Source organism: Ailuropoda melanoleuca, chromosome 2, assembly GCF_002007445.2.
Source record: "Ailuropoda melanoleuca isolate Jingjing chromosome 2, ASM200744v2, whole genome shotgun sequence".
Lineage (NCBI taxonomy): Eukaryota > Metazoa > Chordata > Mammalia > Carnivora > Ursidae > Ailuropoda > Ailuropoda melanoleuca.
The window spans coordinates 142269667-142283932 of NC_048219.1; the positions used below are offsets into that span (position 1 = coordinate 142269667).

At 44.9% G+C, this 14266-nt stretch overlaps 1 protein-coding gene and 1 pseudogene across 1 annotated transcript in view; one reads left to right on the forward strand and one right to left on the reverse strand.

The window, feature by feature from the left end:
- The window catches only part of LOC117795957, a 21664-nt gene extending 18254 nt beyond the window's left edge, over positions 1–3410 (reverse strand). The window contains exon 1 of the mRNA XM_034642287.1: positions 3327–3410. Coding sequence (XP_034498178.1) covers positions 3327–3410 — 84 coding nt within the window. The remainder of the gene's footprint in view (positions 1–3326) is intronic.
- Positions 3411–5453: 2043 nt separating this feature from the next.
- LOC117801200 lies at positions 5454–5566 on the forward strand (annotated as a pseudogene).
- The last annotated feature ends 8700 nt before the right edge of the window (positions 5567–14266 follow it).

Genomic DNA, 14266 nt, shown 5'->3' on the forward strand with positions numbered 1-14266 from the left:
ACGCTTAACCGCTGTGCCCCCTAGGCGCCCCTGGGTTTTTTTTTTTTTTTTTTTTAAGATTTTATTTATTTATTTGTCAGAGAGAGAAAGAGCACACGAGCAGGGGTTGTGGCAGGCAGAGGGAGAGGGAGAAGCAGGCTCCCCGCTGAGCAAGGAGCCCGATGTGGGACTCAATTCCAGGATTCTGGGGTCAAGATCTGAGTCCAAGGCAGATGCTTAACGGACTGAGACACCCAGGTGTCCCTAAAAATTGTTTTGATCTCCATTTAACATATGAAGAACTGAGACCCAGAAAGGTTAAGTCCCTTTGCCAAGGTCACAGTCAGCAGGGCCAGTAGGGATTTCTTCCTCTGGCCCTCCCGATCCCCACCATAGAACAGCTAGTGAAGTGCTTGCATCACGGGGCTGCCAGCAGAAAAAACTGAGATGAAGTTGGCCGTGGGTGCCGTGCCTCATCCTCACAGGCTGCGTCTGGGCGCCCCGGGCACAGGGCACCAGTTCCTTCTGAGGATAGCTCGACCCCAGAGCCAACACGCTGCGGTTCTCTGCAGCTCCTCTGTGCTCTCTTCCATCTCCTCAGCGGAATCTCCCTGCCTAAGTCCAAGCCAGGTGGGGCTTGCCCAGAGCTTTCTGCTGTAATCGGTATTTACAATTTTGGCCTCTCTCATGGAGCTCAGCAGGAAAAAAATATGTGCCAGACTCACATGTCTTGCATCTAGCACCCTGTACAGGGTCTGAACCAAAAATGTTTGGTAAAGAAATGCAAAGAAAAAATGATAAAGTAAACGTATGGATGGGTAAATTGGATGGATGGATGGATGAAACAACAATAAATGGACACATTTTTGTCCTTAGAATTTCGAATGCACTTTACATACCATGACTAATGAAAAATTACATTATCCAGTTAGCACTCTGAAGCAGATGCACAGAGGCTGAAAAGGAGAGGAAACCACCCGTCACCGCGTTGCACTGTATGTCTGCATTTCTAGCAAAATAGGTGCTAGTAATATTCAGCCCTTGAGACAGGAAACTGGGGAGAGAACAACTGGCATGTACGATAAAGTTATGACATTTCAGCTGTCACTGGATAAATGTGATGGTATACCAACACTTGGATGTGAATCTGAGGTGAGATCTTCAATGGCGCTGGAAGGGGCCAGGCCGCAGTGGAGGGGCCAGGCCACCAGGCCCAGCTCTGACGCCGGCCACCCGTCAGCCCAGCAGAGGTGGTCCTCGCACACTAGCTCTCCAACGACCAAATGGAATCCAAGGCAGACGGTCTGCCTGTCGATGGTGACAAAGGGGTATGATGTCACTGACATTCAATTTATTAGACTACTGTCCCTTATCTTTTTTCTTCTTGTCTAACTTCGGCAGTGGTAGGATAGCATATTCCTTCAGGAGTACAGTTTTTAAAGGTACAAGTGTCTAATTATGGGATAAGAGGAAATTATTTTGCTGGAGAGCACAGAGCAGCCTGGGTTCGGGAACAGCAGCCCCACGCTGCAGTTTAATTTATGTGCTATTTATCTCCTCACATACACCTGGCAGAAACAATTAGCACTTGGTAATTTGTTGACCTTATCAAGGCCCTAGGATTTGTTATCATAGTTGCCACCAATATAAACGCTGTGGGAAATAAACAATTTAGAAATGGCCCGTTATTAAATCATGCCCATTTAACTGGGTTCGAGTTTGTTTTAGTCTGGTGGAGGCATCACGTTTTGTCACTTCTGGATCAATATGTTAATTTTCCAAGGGATTTTAAGGATGCTTCCAGAACCCTATACTATCGCAGTGGGACTCAGGATCCTTTCCAATGTGCCACCAGCCCCTCAGGAAGCCCTACCCATGCAAACACAAGTGCAACAGGGAGTCTTGCAAGAGGGTTTTCACGAACAGCAGCCTCTCCCCACTGGCCTTCAGGGGCTCCTGAGACCCAGTCACTTCATGTCAACCAGGCCTCCCTCCCTTCCTCCCTCCTTCCATGTTTGCACCCACTCCACCAGCGCCGCCAGACTGTGCAGAGTGCTTCCCCACTGCCGGGCGCCACGTTGTGAGCCCTGGCCATTCCGTGGCACCTCCGTGGCACCCCAGCATATTCCTCCGTAGACCACGTGGGACGCCACCTACAGAGTTTCCTGAACTGTGCTCCCCAAAGTTAAAGCAGGTGTGATGGAGTGAAAGATATTTTTAGATATGAGGTGCTTTCTCTCTCCCAATTTCATGCTTTCCTTCCCCATTTAAAGCTGGAAGGGGGTTCAGCGCTCACAGCCCTCAGGGAGGCTTCTATTAGAATAGAAAACAAAACAACCAGGCTTTCTGGCTTTTGTTATTCAAAACCTAAATCCTTTGGAGAATTCAGCTGATTCTCAAGCAAAGTCTGGATGAATAGAGGGGGATTTACCTGAGCCAGGAAAGTTCTTGACTGGAGGAAGGAGAGCAGGGGATGGGAGGAGGGAAGGAAAGGAGGATAGAGAGGAGTGGTGGGGAGGAGGAGGGGAAAGAAAGAGGGGTAATCAAGGGAAGGGGGGATCTGGAAGAGAAGGGGAGAGGAGAGAGGGAGACCTTGTCTGTGTGTGGTTCAGTAGAGTTCAGGGAATTGGTTCAGCGGAGCCCAGGAAGGTGGCCAAGGACGTGATCAGCAAGGTCACCCAGACCAGGGTTTGCACTTAGAAGCTTTCCAGAGCCAGGCAGAATGGGTAAAACAGGCCTGAGAGGCGATAGGAAGTGCTGAGGACAGAGGAGCTGGAGAGAGAGTGCATCCTGCCCAAGGACAAGGCTTCCTTTATCCTGAGTCTCCTGTCCCAGAAGTGCCAGCCCCAGACCTTGGACCTGGCAGGGCCAGGTTGGCTGGGATGTGGGGCATCCGAGAAGTGCCTGGATGGATCAGTGAGTGAGAACCAGAAGGGCAACCCTCCTACCACCTGGAACTGGGGCGGGGAGGGGGGGAGGCTGGTGAGGGAATTCCTGGAAGGAGGGATGTTATGTTTTGGGTTTTCCCCCCATCAATCTGGAAGAAAGGGACTCAGAATCTGAAACTACATAGCTTCTGATATGCTCGAGTCTGCGGACTAAGATGTATATCCATGTCCTATCTTTGGGAAATGCTTATTCACAAGATTAAACACATTCCCCTATTGTAGGACTTCTTAGAAATGTTAATATGCTAAAATAATACATTCTGGATCTCAGAGAAACGGATTCAACAGATCACTTGTGTGCTGGTAAATGATTGATGGCCAACTCAGGGATCAAATCAGGGATTAAAAACCCTGCCTTGTAGCATTTGCCAATTTCTGTGGTATAAATACTCTACATACTCCATCCCTGTGGCTGAGCTGCCCTGGGTCACAGTTGAGGCCCTTGAGGCCCTCGCCACAGTCATACAACTCCCTGAGCCCCATCCTCCCGCCTTCGCTCTCCACCCCCCCATGGTCCAGAGGGCTTTCCACAGTAAACTTTCCACAAGCACATCTCTGCCTTGGAGATGTCTTCCCAGGGTTTTACTTGGTCTAAGACTTGTCCTTTTATAAGTGTCAGCGGTTTTAATTAAAGGGACCAGTTTCCTGTTCACTAGGGTATTTCTACAGAGTTGAGTTGTTGTTTTAATTTTTTTAAAAGGTTTTATTTATTTTTGAGAGAGAGAGAGAGAGAGAGAGCACTGAACTCCCTGAACTCTACTGAACCACACACAGACAAGGTCTCTCTCCCTGCCCTCTCCTTCTCTTTCAGATTCCCGCTTCCCTTGATTCCTCCTCCTCTCCACCCTTCTTCTCTGTCCTCCTTTCCTTCCCTCCTCCCTTCCCTGCTCTCCCTCCTCCAGCTCTCTCCCACTGAGCAGGAAGCCTGACGGGGACTCGATCCCAGGACCCTGGGATCATGACCAGAGCCAAAGACAGACATTTAACTGACTGAGCCACCCAGGTGCCCCGAGTTGAGTTCTTTTAAGTGATTATATTTATGCCAAGATCTGTGATTTATGAGGCATAGCTTGAGGAATGAATAAAAGACTGGATCCCAATGGCAGCCAGCCTCCAGGATGACCACAAATGATTCCTGCCTCCTGGTAGTCATGCCTCTGTAGAGGGCTGATCTACGTAATGAAGGGGAGCAGATTTTGCCACCCTAAAATATGTCTCTTTGGCATAAGGATTATTTTGAGCTAAAGGCAATTGAAATTCGAAACTCGGCATATTTGGGAAAAGTTCTTTACCTTCCCTTCAACCGCCTAAATGTACACAGGAAAGGGGGCCTGTACCAGGAAGAGCGCTATTACCAGAGATGCCTTTTTACCTAAGAAACTTACCTGCCTAACAGGGCACCTTTGTTTTCCAGACTTCTCTTTCGCCTTCCTGTGAATGGCCTTCCTCCCCTTTGTATCTCCAGGCCCCCTCCCCTTTCCTTGGCTCTGGAGGTTACATAAGCTTCAATCACCTGGTTGCTCTTTGGGTCTCATATTTTTATGGGGCTCCCGTTTGTTTGAAATTTTTCTCCTGTTAATCTTACATTAATTATTAGACCAGCCAAAGAACCTAGAAGAGAAGAAGGGAAATATTTTCCACCCCTACGGTAACAAATGGGAAATTGGGAAAATGAGTGTGTGACTTCTTCTGAGGCTAGATCATAAAAGACATTGTGGTTTTTGCCTTGCCCTTTCTTGGATTACTCACTCTGGGGAAGCCAGACACCGTGTCATAAAGACTCTTGAGTAGCTCTATGAAGTCCACATGGTGAGACACTACATGGCATCAGTTTGCCAGCCGGGAGGGAGCCCCATGCCGGAAGCAGGCCCCGCAGCTCCAGCAAGCCTTGGTTCGGCTGACTGCAGCGCAGCGGAGTGGCTCCTGGGTCTCTGGCCTGCAGAAGCTGGGCGAGGTCATGAGCGCTTCTGGTCCTCTGAGCTGCTGAGTGTGCACGTGCTCCGTTGTGCACGTGTTTGTATTAGAGCACCTGATTACTACTGTGAACAGAGAAAAGATGGATGTAAACACGCACGAATATGCAGAGTAAGCCGGGACACGTATCGTCAGACACTGACTGCTGTGCGTTTGGGGAACCGGGAGAAGAGAGAGGGAAGAGCTTGTGCGTTGGAAAAACAGGGAGCCCTGTTAGGGAAGCTTTCAAAAGGTCAACTTTGGAAGGAAAGGAGGTTTGAAGAAAGGATGGACCACATTTGGGGGGGAGGGGTGTCTCTCCTTTTTGAAGAAATCAAATTTCTGAGGAGTTTATACAAACGTTCTTTGCAAAATGTGAAATTCACTTGAAAATCAATGTATCTTTAGGACATTATAGGTTAACCTGTTTTCAGTAAAGTAATTCAGTCTTAGGAAAAGTACAGAAAACTTATCAAAACACAAAGTTGTTACCAGTTTGCTGTCTACCACTGCTTACATTGTGTGAGACATACCAGAATATTTATTTATTAGGTGGGTTTAAATTACAGAATAGTGCTCGCTTTGGCAGCACATATACTAAAAAAAAAATTGGAACGATACAGAGAAGATTAGCATGGCCCCTGCGCAAGGATGACACGCAAATTCGTGAAGCGTTCCATATAAAAAAAAAAAAAAANCGTTCCATATTAAAAAAAAAAAAAAATTACAGAATAAAAAGATTCAGTTCTTGGTGGGTTGGTTTCCAACCAGGAAAAATGGGTATAAGCTGAAATAAAGGGAACGATTTCTATTTAATTGAAAGGAATAAACAAACAAACAAAAGCCCTTCAATCAACCAGAGAAAATTAGTACCTCTTCCCAGTCCATTGTTTTTCATTTTGCTTTGCTTTTTGGGGGTTTTTTTTGTTTGTTTTTTTGTTTTTTTTTAAAAGGAAATTTAAAGCCATAGTGAAAGTTATGATGCTGTGGAAACGCAGGCTGGAAAAGCATCCTGGTATCTTTTCTTTTTAGAAAGCCTAATTCTCATTCAAGATACCAGTTTCAAATGATATAGGAAGTTTGCTTAAATCAAATAGAAAATTAAAGCACATGAATTAAGCAGCTGGAAGAAAAAGTACTATAAATATAAAGTAAATGAATAAATATATAAAAAAGATACTCAGCCTCACAATAATTAAAGAAATGCAAGCTACAAGGACATGCAATTTCTAAAACCCTATCAGATTGGCAAAGACTAGAAAGTTTGATAATGCTCTGTAATTGGGAGGAAGGGGAATCAGGCATATCACAGGCTAGGGTAGGAATGTAAATTGGCACAACAATTTTAGAGCTCAATTTGACAACATCTAGCAAAATGTTAAATGCACATACCCTTTGACGCAGTAATTCCATTCCTGGGTATAAGTACAAGCCGGAGGATATCCACTGCAGCCTTGTTGGAAATAAAAATGAAAAAACAGAAATAGCAATGTACACAAGAGAGAGTGGCTAAATCACAAACAAATCAATGATAACAAATGCTTGCGTATTTTGTGATCAGCACTGTTCTAAGAGCTCTACTATGTGGGGGCGCCTGGGTGGCACAGCAGTTAAGCGTCAGCCTTCAGTTCAGGGCGTGATCCTGGCGTTCTGGGATCGAGCCCCACATCAGGCTTTTCTGCTATGAGCCTGCTTCTTCCTCTCCCACTCCCCCTGCTTGTGTTCCCTCTCTCGCTGGCTGTCTCTATCTCTGTCAAATAAAAAAAAAAAAAAATCTTAAAAAAAAAAAAAAAGAGCTCTACTATGTGAAGTCACGTGATCTCATAAGAACCCTGAGACTTGATTCTCTTCTTAGAATGGCACAGCCACACGATCAGCATCCAGCCATCCAAGTCACTGGGGTGTGTGCTGACACAAGGGTTGCTTACGCAATAGGAGGGATAAAAGCCCGTTGTAGAACAGGCTGTAGAGCACAGTCTCCTTTATGATAAAGAAACAATAAAAGGTGTATATACATGTACATTTTTGCAGAAAATGTCTAAAAAGATACACCAGAAAGAGTTAACTGAGGAACCCTCAGGAGAACTTTTTTTATTCAATACCTTCTTTACTTTTAAATTTTATCTATTTACTTATTTTTTATTTACTTACTTACTTACTTGCCTATTATGCATGTGTAGAGATTTCACCTAGTTAGACCAACTGCAAAGGTTGAGGACAGAGTTTTCGAGTCTGCCTTCGCTTCTGACAACAAATGCCTATGGAATGGTCAGTTTCCAGCATTCACTAGAAGGGCACACAGAACTCATTGAAGCTTTTCTATTTGTGGTTGTGGTTTGTTACAGGGAAGCAAGGCAGATTAAAATCAGCCAAAGGAAGAGATACATAGGGCAGAATCTGCGAGGGTTCCAGATGTGAGGCTTCGATGGTTCTCGCCTGTGGATTAAGGAAGCTTTACGCCCTTGGCATCTATGTGTGACAATGCACATGGAGTTCTGCCAACTGGGGAATCTCACGGGAGCATCAGTGTCTGGAAGGTTTAATGGGGTTTCATTATGTATGCACGATTGACAGATTGCCCACATGGTTCGAGTCTACAGGTTAACGGATACTACATGATCCAAAGCCACACCCTAAATTATAATGTCCTCCTGGAGGGGCCAGTGCCTACTCGAAGATCCAGTGTGGCCATCCCATGCCCTAAACAAAGACAATCCTATCAGGTATGACATAGATTAATTCCAGAAGCCGAGGGCGAAGGCCAGACTTCCTTTGGGGCAAGGCCAAATTCTTTAATACACATTTTTGTAATTAAAACCTGGAATAGCTGTGTGGTTGGTTTTCCATGTGCTTGTTGGTACATAGTATAGTTTTAGTTGTATTTTGGTTTGTTTGTTTGTTTTTTAAGATTTTATTTATTTGTCAGAGAGAGAGAGAGCACAAGCAGGGGGAGCAGCAGGCAGAGGCAGAAGAGGCTTCCCGCTGAGCAAGGAGCCCGATGTGGGGCCCGATCCCAGGACCCTGGGATCATGAACTGAGCCAAAAGCAGGCGTTTAACTGACTGAGCCAACCAGGTATCCCATCTAAGTTGTGTTTTCATGTAAAAGGACTGGTTTGCATTGAGACTCCCTGATCATGTGGATTTTTGTTCCATGTTTTCTTAGATTCTGTATTTGTCTACTTGGCATCTATTGGTCACAGGGTCAGACTCACGGCCAAAGCTGTTGACTTCTCCTCTGTGAGCCAGCCTTTGTGGCACCTGATAATCATATTACAAATCCTCTAATCAATCATGAGTCTGCACACTATTTTATTTAAGGAGTCCCAGCCACCTCTTTTATTTAACTCACACACCAAGCCAATATTCCTCTGCCCTAATCACCCAGGGCCAGGTATCATACAACTAGACACCACTCTATAGCCCGGAGCCTGCCGGCTCAAGTTAGCCAACCCTAAGCTGTTATCTCCGCCTTGCCTCGCCTTGCCTTTCCCATGGGAAACAATAAAGGTTCTGACCCGTGCTTCCCCCCACTGCCTCTGTCTCCTGACCAAAACTGGTGCTGCCCGATGTGGCCCTGTGTGGCATGATGTGCTCCCTTCTCTTGGGAAATAAGTAATAACAATCTTCCTTCAATGGCGTTAGCCTCATTGTATCATCTCCCCAAATTAAAGTCCTGTGGGTACAGTCAAGACAACTCTGAAACCCCTCCTCCACAGGCCTAGGTTTTAAGAGGGTAACAGTCCTTCCTCCTGGCGCAGGCCTGGGCTCCTACATGCATGTGGAATCCGACGATCAAGTGTACACTACCCGTTTTTCCTCGAGCGATGGCCCATAAACCATTCATCTCACTTGATGCAATCAGTGTTGTAGGTGCAATTTGGATAGAAGTTCAATAAACCACTTGTGGAAATGCGCATCAGTTTTCAAATTCTGTGCTGAGTTTACGGAAATACTTACGTCCTAACTTGATCAGTGTTCTTTTGTCACTCTTTTTACGCACCCAACCCCAGTTTGTTTAGTTAGCAAATATACTTGTATCTACCGCCAATAACTAAACCTGCCTTGGTCAACTTAGAAACTGGAACTCAGAAGGGAGAGAAAGTTCTAGTTATTCCATTTAGGCTGGTTGCATGACTTATTTTAGGCTCTGAGCAAATGTTAGTTCATGAGTGGTTTTGCTTTATTACAAAATGTCAGGGGTTTCTTGGAGCTGGCTTTAACACCAAACACCTTAAGTGTACTCTCAGGCAAAGGTAAGAAAACAGGAATTCTGGTAAACTGACGATGTACATTTGGTAGCTATTTCTAAAAAGGACAGTGTTTGATCTGGCAGCCCCCCAAAATGAGGTTTGGTCATATTTGTGCATTTTCAGGGACATAAGGTGTAAACATAGGAGTGGGTTGGAAAGGAGAAAAACTATAATAATATGAAAGAAAGAAAAATTTAAGCCTCTAGCAATAAAAATGGATAAAGTGCTGACATTATGGACAAATAAGAGTATGAAATTCCAAGCCATAAAGACGAAGACTATTTGGACTTTTAATAACGCAGGTGAGCTTTTATAGCAATTAAAAAAAAAACATTATGACTGCCTCAGGCGATGGTAGAGGCTGTTTATAGTTGGTTTCCAATAATTCCAAAGGGCCAACCCAATTAAGAACTCCAATTCTGAACCAGGAAGGTTTAAAAACATTTTAAAGAAGACAACTCTAAAATGCCTCTTTGGGAATACTGACATTTTTTCTCGAGATCACTTAATGAAAAATCATTTTATTTATGCTGTTCCATTTAGCGAAAGTGTGCTAGAAAACCTGAAAAATTAAAATACTTTGCTTTTATAATACTCTTGGATCTTCAGCTACATTTAATAAGCTATAAAGGAACCATGCCTTGACAGCCAAGTGTAAGTTGGGGAATTGTTGCTGGTAAGTCAGGGTAAAGAGTGTTAGTTATAAATGCTCTTGAGCACACAGTAAGTTCTGGGAAGTCACAGGTATCTGGAGGCTTTGAGCTGCAAGTAACAAATGCCTTAAACGGGGAGGGCATTTGATTCTTGCACAAAACAAGAAGTCTGGGGCAGGCTGATGCAGGATTGGATCAGCACCAGTTAGTGGTCTGTCTTTGCCCATCTTTTTGGACTTCCTTTCCACAACTCCAAATATAGTCCTTTACTAAATCTGTTTTCAAATCTTGAAAGAAGGCTATCCCGAGGGCTCTGGAATTTACAAGTCCTCATAGCAGGAAGGAAAAGAGAGTGGCAGTCTCTTCTGGTCTCCCTCTTTTGGGGGAGGAAAAACCCACCCCTTCCCCAGTTCCTCAAGCCTCCTCCTCAGATCTCTTTACATTTCAGAGGCCAGCGCTGGGTCTCCCGCCCATCACTGGCACAGCAAAAGAGAGAGTACATGATGAATTTAGGCTAATTTGATTCATTTCCTGGAGCTGGGCGCATTCTCTATGGAACAAAATTGAGATTTTGTTAGCAAGCAAAAAGGGGTGAGCTGGGTATGTGACAGGAGTATGGGCAAACCGTCAGCAGTGTTTGTGATTTTTGGAGGCATAGCACATGAAAGGTGGGGCATTGGTCCCCATGCCTGAGCTGGTCATTGCTGTTCAAAGGATGCATAAAAAAGGAAATATATCTTTCATTTGTCATGTTGTTTAAATTGGATAAGGACTTCAGTAAATCAGATATCCTATGTGTGGCTTTGTTTCAGTCAAGCTATGGGACGGGCTCCTTCCTTAGAAATAAAACTTGGCCAAATCTAGTATGGTTCTTCATAAAATCTATTTGCCAGTAAAAAAGAAATGATATCCCAAGGTCCCTGGAATTCACCCCAAATGACACAAATACAATAAGCCAAACAGCTGAAATGGCTTACACACAAAATTTGACCAAAGCAAAGAAGCTTGCTCTCATGCTGTGATGGGAAGAGCAGCAAGCTGGAGGCTTTGTTCAAAGCAAAAAGAGCATGGAATTCTAAAGACCGTGGTCCTCCAAAGGGGGCAGCGAGATATTAGTAAACAGGGTTCGTTAATCCACTCAGGCAACAGCCTCAAAAGTTCAAGATGGCTTTCTCATCGGCATTTTCACGGGGTTTCAAAGAATTGAAATGAAAGGCTATGAACTGTACCCGCCACCCCCTCTCCCTTTCTATCATTGCTAGCCGCAGCCACGCCTGCTGAGCTCCACAGAGACTGAAACTTTCTTCAGGATGGGTGGTTGCCTGAAACAGAAGGTTTGGCCGGCCTGATGACAACAAGAACCAAGGAACCTTAACCACAGAAATAGAAAGACAAAATGCCAAGCCTCGTGAGAGATGACCTGAAGCGCTGGTATTTCCTACTCCTTGAACAAGGTAAAGAGCAGGAGCTCGCAGGGCGGGAAGGCGCCCACTGTCCCAGGACTGACCCTCGGCGGGCGCTGTGCACCGTCCACACTGATAACACACTGGGGTGCTTCTGAAGTACCTGGTGGCTGGCTTGAAGTCCACGTGCACAACCCAATAACCAAAGGGTTCATAAATGGAGCTTACAGGATTCTGTGCTACCCCATGGAAACTTGGTTTAAAAAAAAGAAGAAAGGGGCTGCCTGGGTGGCTCAGTTGTAGCATCTGCCTTCGGCTCAGGGCGTGATCCCAGCGTTCTGGGATCGAGCCCCACATCAGGCTCTTCTGCTATGAGCCTGCTTCTTCCTCTCCCACTCCCCCTGCTTGTGTTCCCTCTCTCGCTGGCTGTCTGTCAAATAAATAAATAAAATCTTAAAAAAAAAAAGGAAGGAAGGAAGGAAGGAAGGAAGGAAGGAAGGAAGGAAGAAAAACAAAAGCAAAAGGGCAAGTTGAAGAGGGTNCCCCCACATCAGGCTCTTCTGCTATGAGCCTGCTTCTTCCTCTCCCACTCCCCCTGCTTGTGTTCCTCTCTCATGGGCTGTCTCTCTGTCAAATAAATAAATAAAATCTTAAAAAAAAAAAGGAAGGAAGGAAGGAAGGAAGGAAGAAAAACAAAAGCAAAAGGGCAAGTTGAAGAGGGCTGTGTAAAACTTCTACTTCCCCTTCAAAGCCACCCTCTCCACGGCCTCTCTGCTGTGGTTTTTCACTGCGGAACAAGCTACACATCTCCCCAGGTCTTCCCTGTCTTCTCTTCTATTCCAGTGGAGGAAGGATTCCCGCATCTACCAAACGCCAGCCACTCCACCACGTGCCAGATCGCACCCCCTCACCCTGCCACCTCTCAAGGGCTGCACTTCTGTCCCTTCCTTTCCTTCTTCCTTCATCAGCCTCAAACTCACCTCCTCTTCATTGCTAAAAAAACCAGCCAACCAACCAACCAATCCTTTTGCTTGAACATCTCCCTCCAGCCTCTAACCTCATTTCTTTTGTCCCCTTTATGGCAAAACTTCTCAAGAGAGTAATCCAACCTTGCTTTCAAGTGAAACAGAACTCATCAACCAGCACATCTTTGTCTTCTTTTTCTCAACTGCTCGGCAATATTTGCTTTCTTTTTGAAACTCTGCCTTCGCCTGGCTGCTCTGTCATACTCTCCTTGGTTTGTTCCCACCTCGTTGGCTGTTTCTCTGGGTTGTTTTGCTGATCTCCCCTCCTTTCTTGACCTCTGTTCCGGCTCATTCGTGGGTCCTTCCCCTTCTCTTCCCACACTCTCTTTAGTCTAAGTGATCTACTTCAGTTCTCAGGTGTTAAAAATCACCCACAGAGTCATGAGTCTAAAGTTATATACCTGCTCCCTCAAACTTTCTCCCAAACTTCGGACACACTTAGCTAGTGCTCAACTTGATATCAACCCATATGTGCTTAAAGAGCATCTTGAGAGCACCTGTGTGGCTTAGTCAGTTGAGCGTCTGACTCTTGATCTCAGGGTTGTGAGTTTGGGCCCCATGCTGGACTCCACACTGGGTACCACACTGGGAACAAAGCCTACTTAAAAAATAAAAAAATAAATTAAAAAAATTTTTTAAAAAAATAAAGAGCATCTTCAACCTACATTTAAAACATTTTTAAATTGGCTTTTTTGTTTTCTTGTTGAGTTCTAAGACTTCTTTGTATATTTCAGTTAAATTCTTCATCAGACAGGTCTTTTTTTTTATTTTATTTATTCATTTGACAGAGATACAGTGAGACAGGGAACACAAGCAGGGGGAGTGGGAGAGGAAGAAGCAGGCTCTGCATTGAGCAGGGAGCCCGATGCGGGGCTTGATCCCAGGACCCTGGGATCAGGCCCTGAGCCAAAGGCAGACGCTCAACGACTGAGCCACCCAGGTGCCCCCCATCAGATAGGTCTTTTGCAAATATTTTCTCCTAGTCTGTGGCTTGTCTTCTCATTCTCTTTACAGTGTCTTCTGCTGAGCAGACATTTTAAATTTTGTCTTTGGTATTGAAAATGTTATCTCCATACCCAAGGGCATCTAGATTTTCTCCTATGTTATTTTCTAGGAGATTCAATTTTGTATTTTACATTTGGGTTTGTAATCCATTTTGAGTTATTTTTTTTGTAAGGTGCAAGGTCTGTGTGTAGATTCTTTTTTTTTTTTTACCTGTATGTGGATGTCCACTTGTTCCAGCACCATTTGTTAGAGACTACCTTTGTTCCATTGTACTGTCTTTGTTCCTTTGTCAAAGATCAGTTGACTATACGTATGTGGGTCTATTTCTGGGCTTTCTGCTCTGTTCCATGATCTATTTGTCTATTCTTTCACCAGTACCACGCAGTCTTCTTTACTACAGCTTTATAGTAAGTCTTGAAGTCAGTTGTGTCACCTACATCCAAAATAGATTCTTAATTCCCACCTCCACACACTTTCTATACCTGCTCCTCTCTCAAGTCTTTCTATTTCAGTAAATGGCAACATCCACTTGCTCAGGCTAAAAACCCAGGAGTCACTCTTCATTCCTCCCTTCCCTCCCCCATCCAGTCCATCATTATGTCTTAATTCTTCCTGAAGCAAGCAGATCAAATCAAGTTGCATCTCTCCATTTCTACTGAGTCCAAGTGAGGAGCCAGTCTCATTGGTTCTACCATAACTGGTCTTCCCCTTATCCTCCTCTAGTCAGTGAGCCCCCCACCTTTTCTTCTTCAAAAAAAAGGAAAAAAAATTAGGATTTATTATATACATCTTATATTCAGCCTTAAATGAAAACACAACCAGCCTGAGCAAACGTTGGTTTTTTTTTTTAAGATTTTATTTATTCATTTGAGAAAGAGTGAGAGGGAGAGACAGAGAAAGAAAGAGAGAGAGAGAAGGAGCAGGGGGAGGGGAAGAGGGAGAGGGAGAAGCAGACTCCCCACTGAACTGGGAGCCCATGGGGCTTGATCCCACGACTCCGGGATCATGACCTGCCGAAGGCAGACACTTAACTGACTGAGCCACCCCGG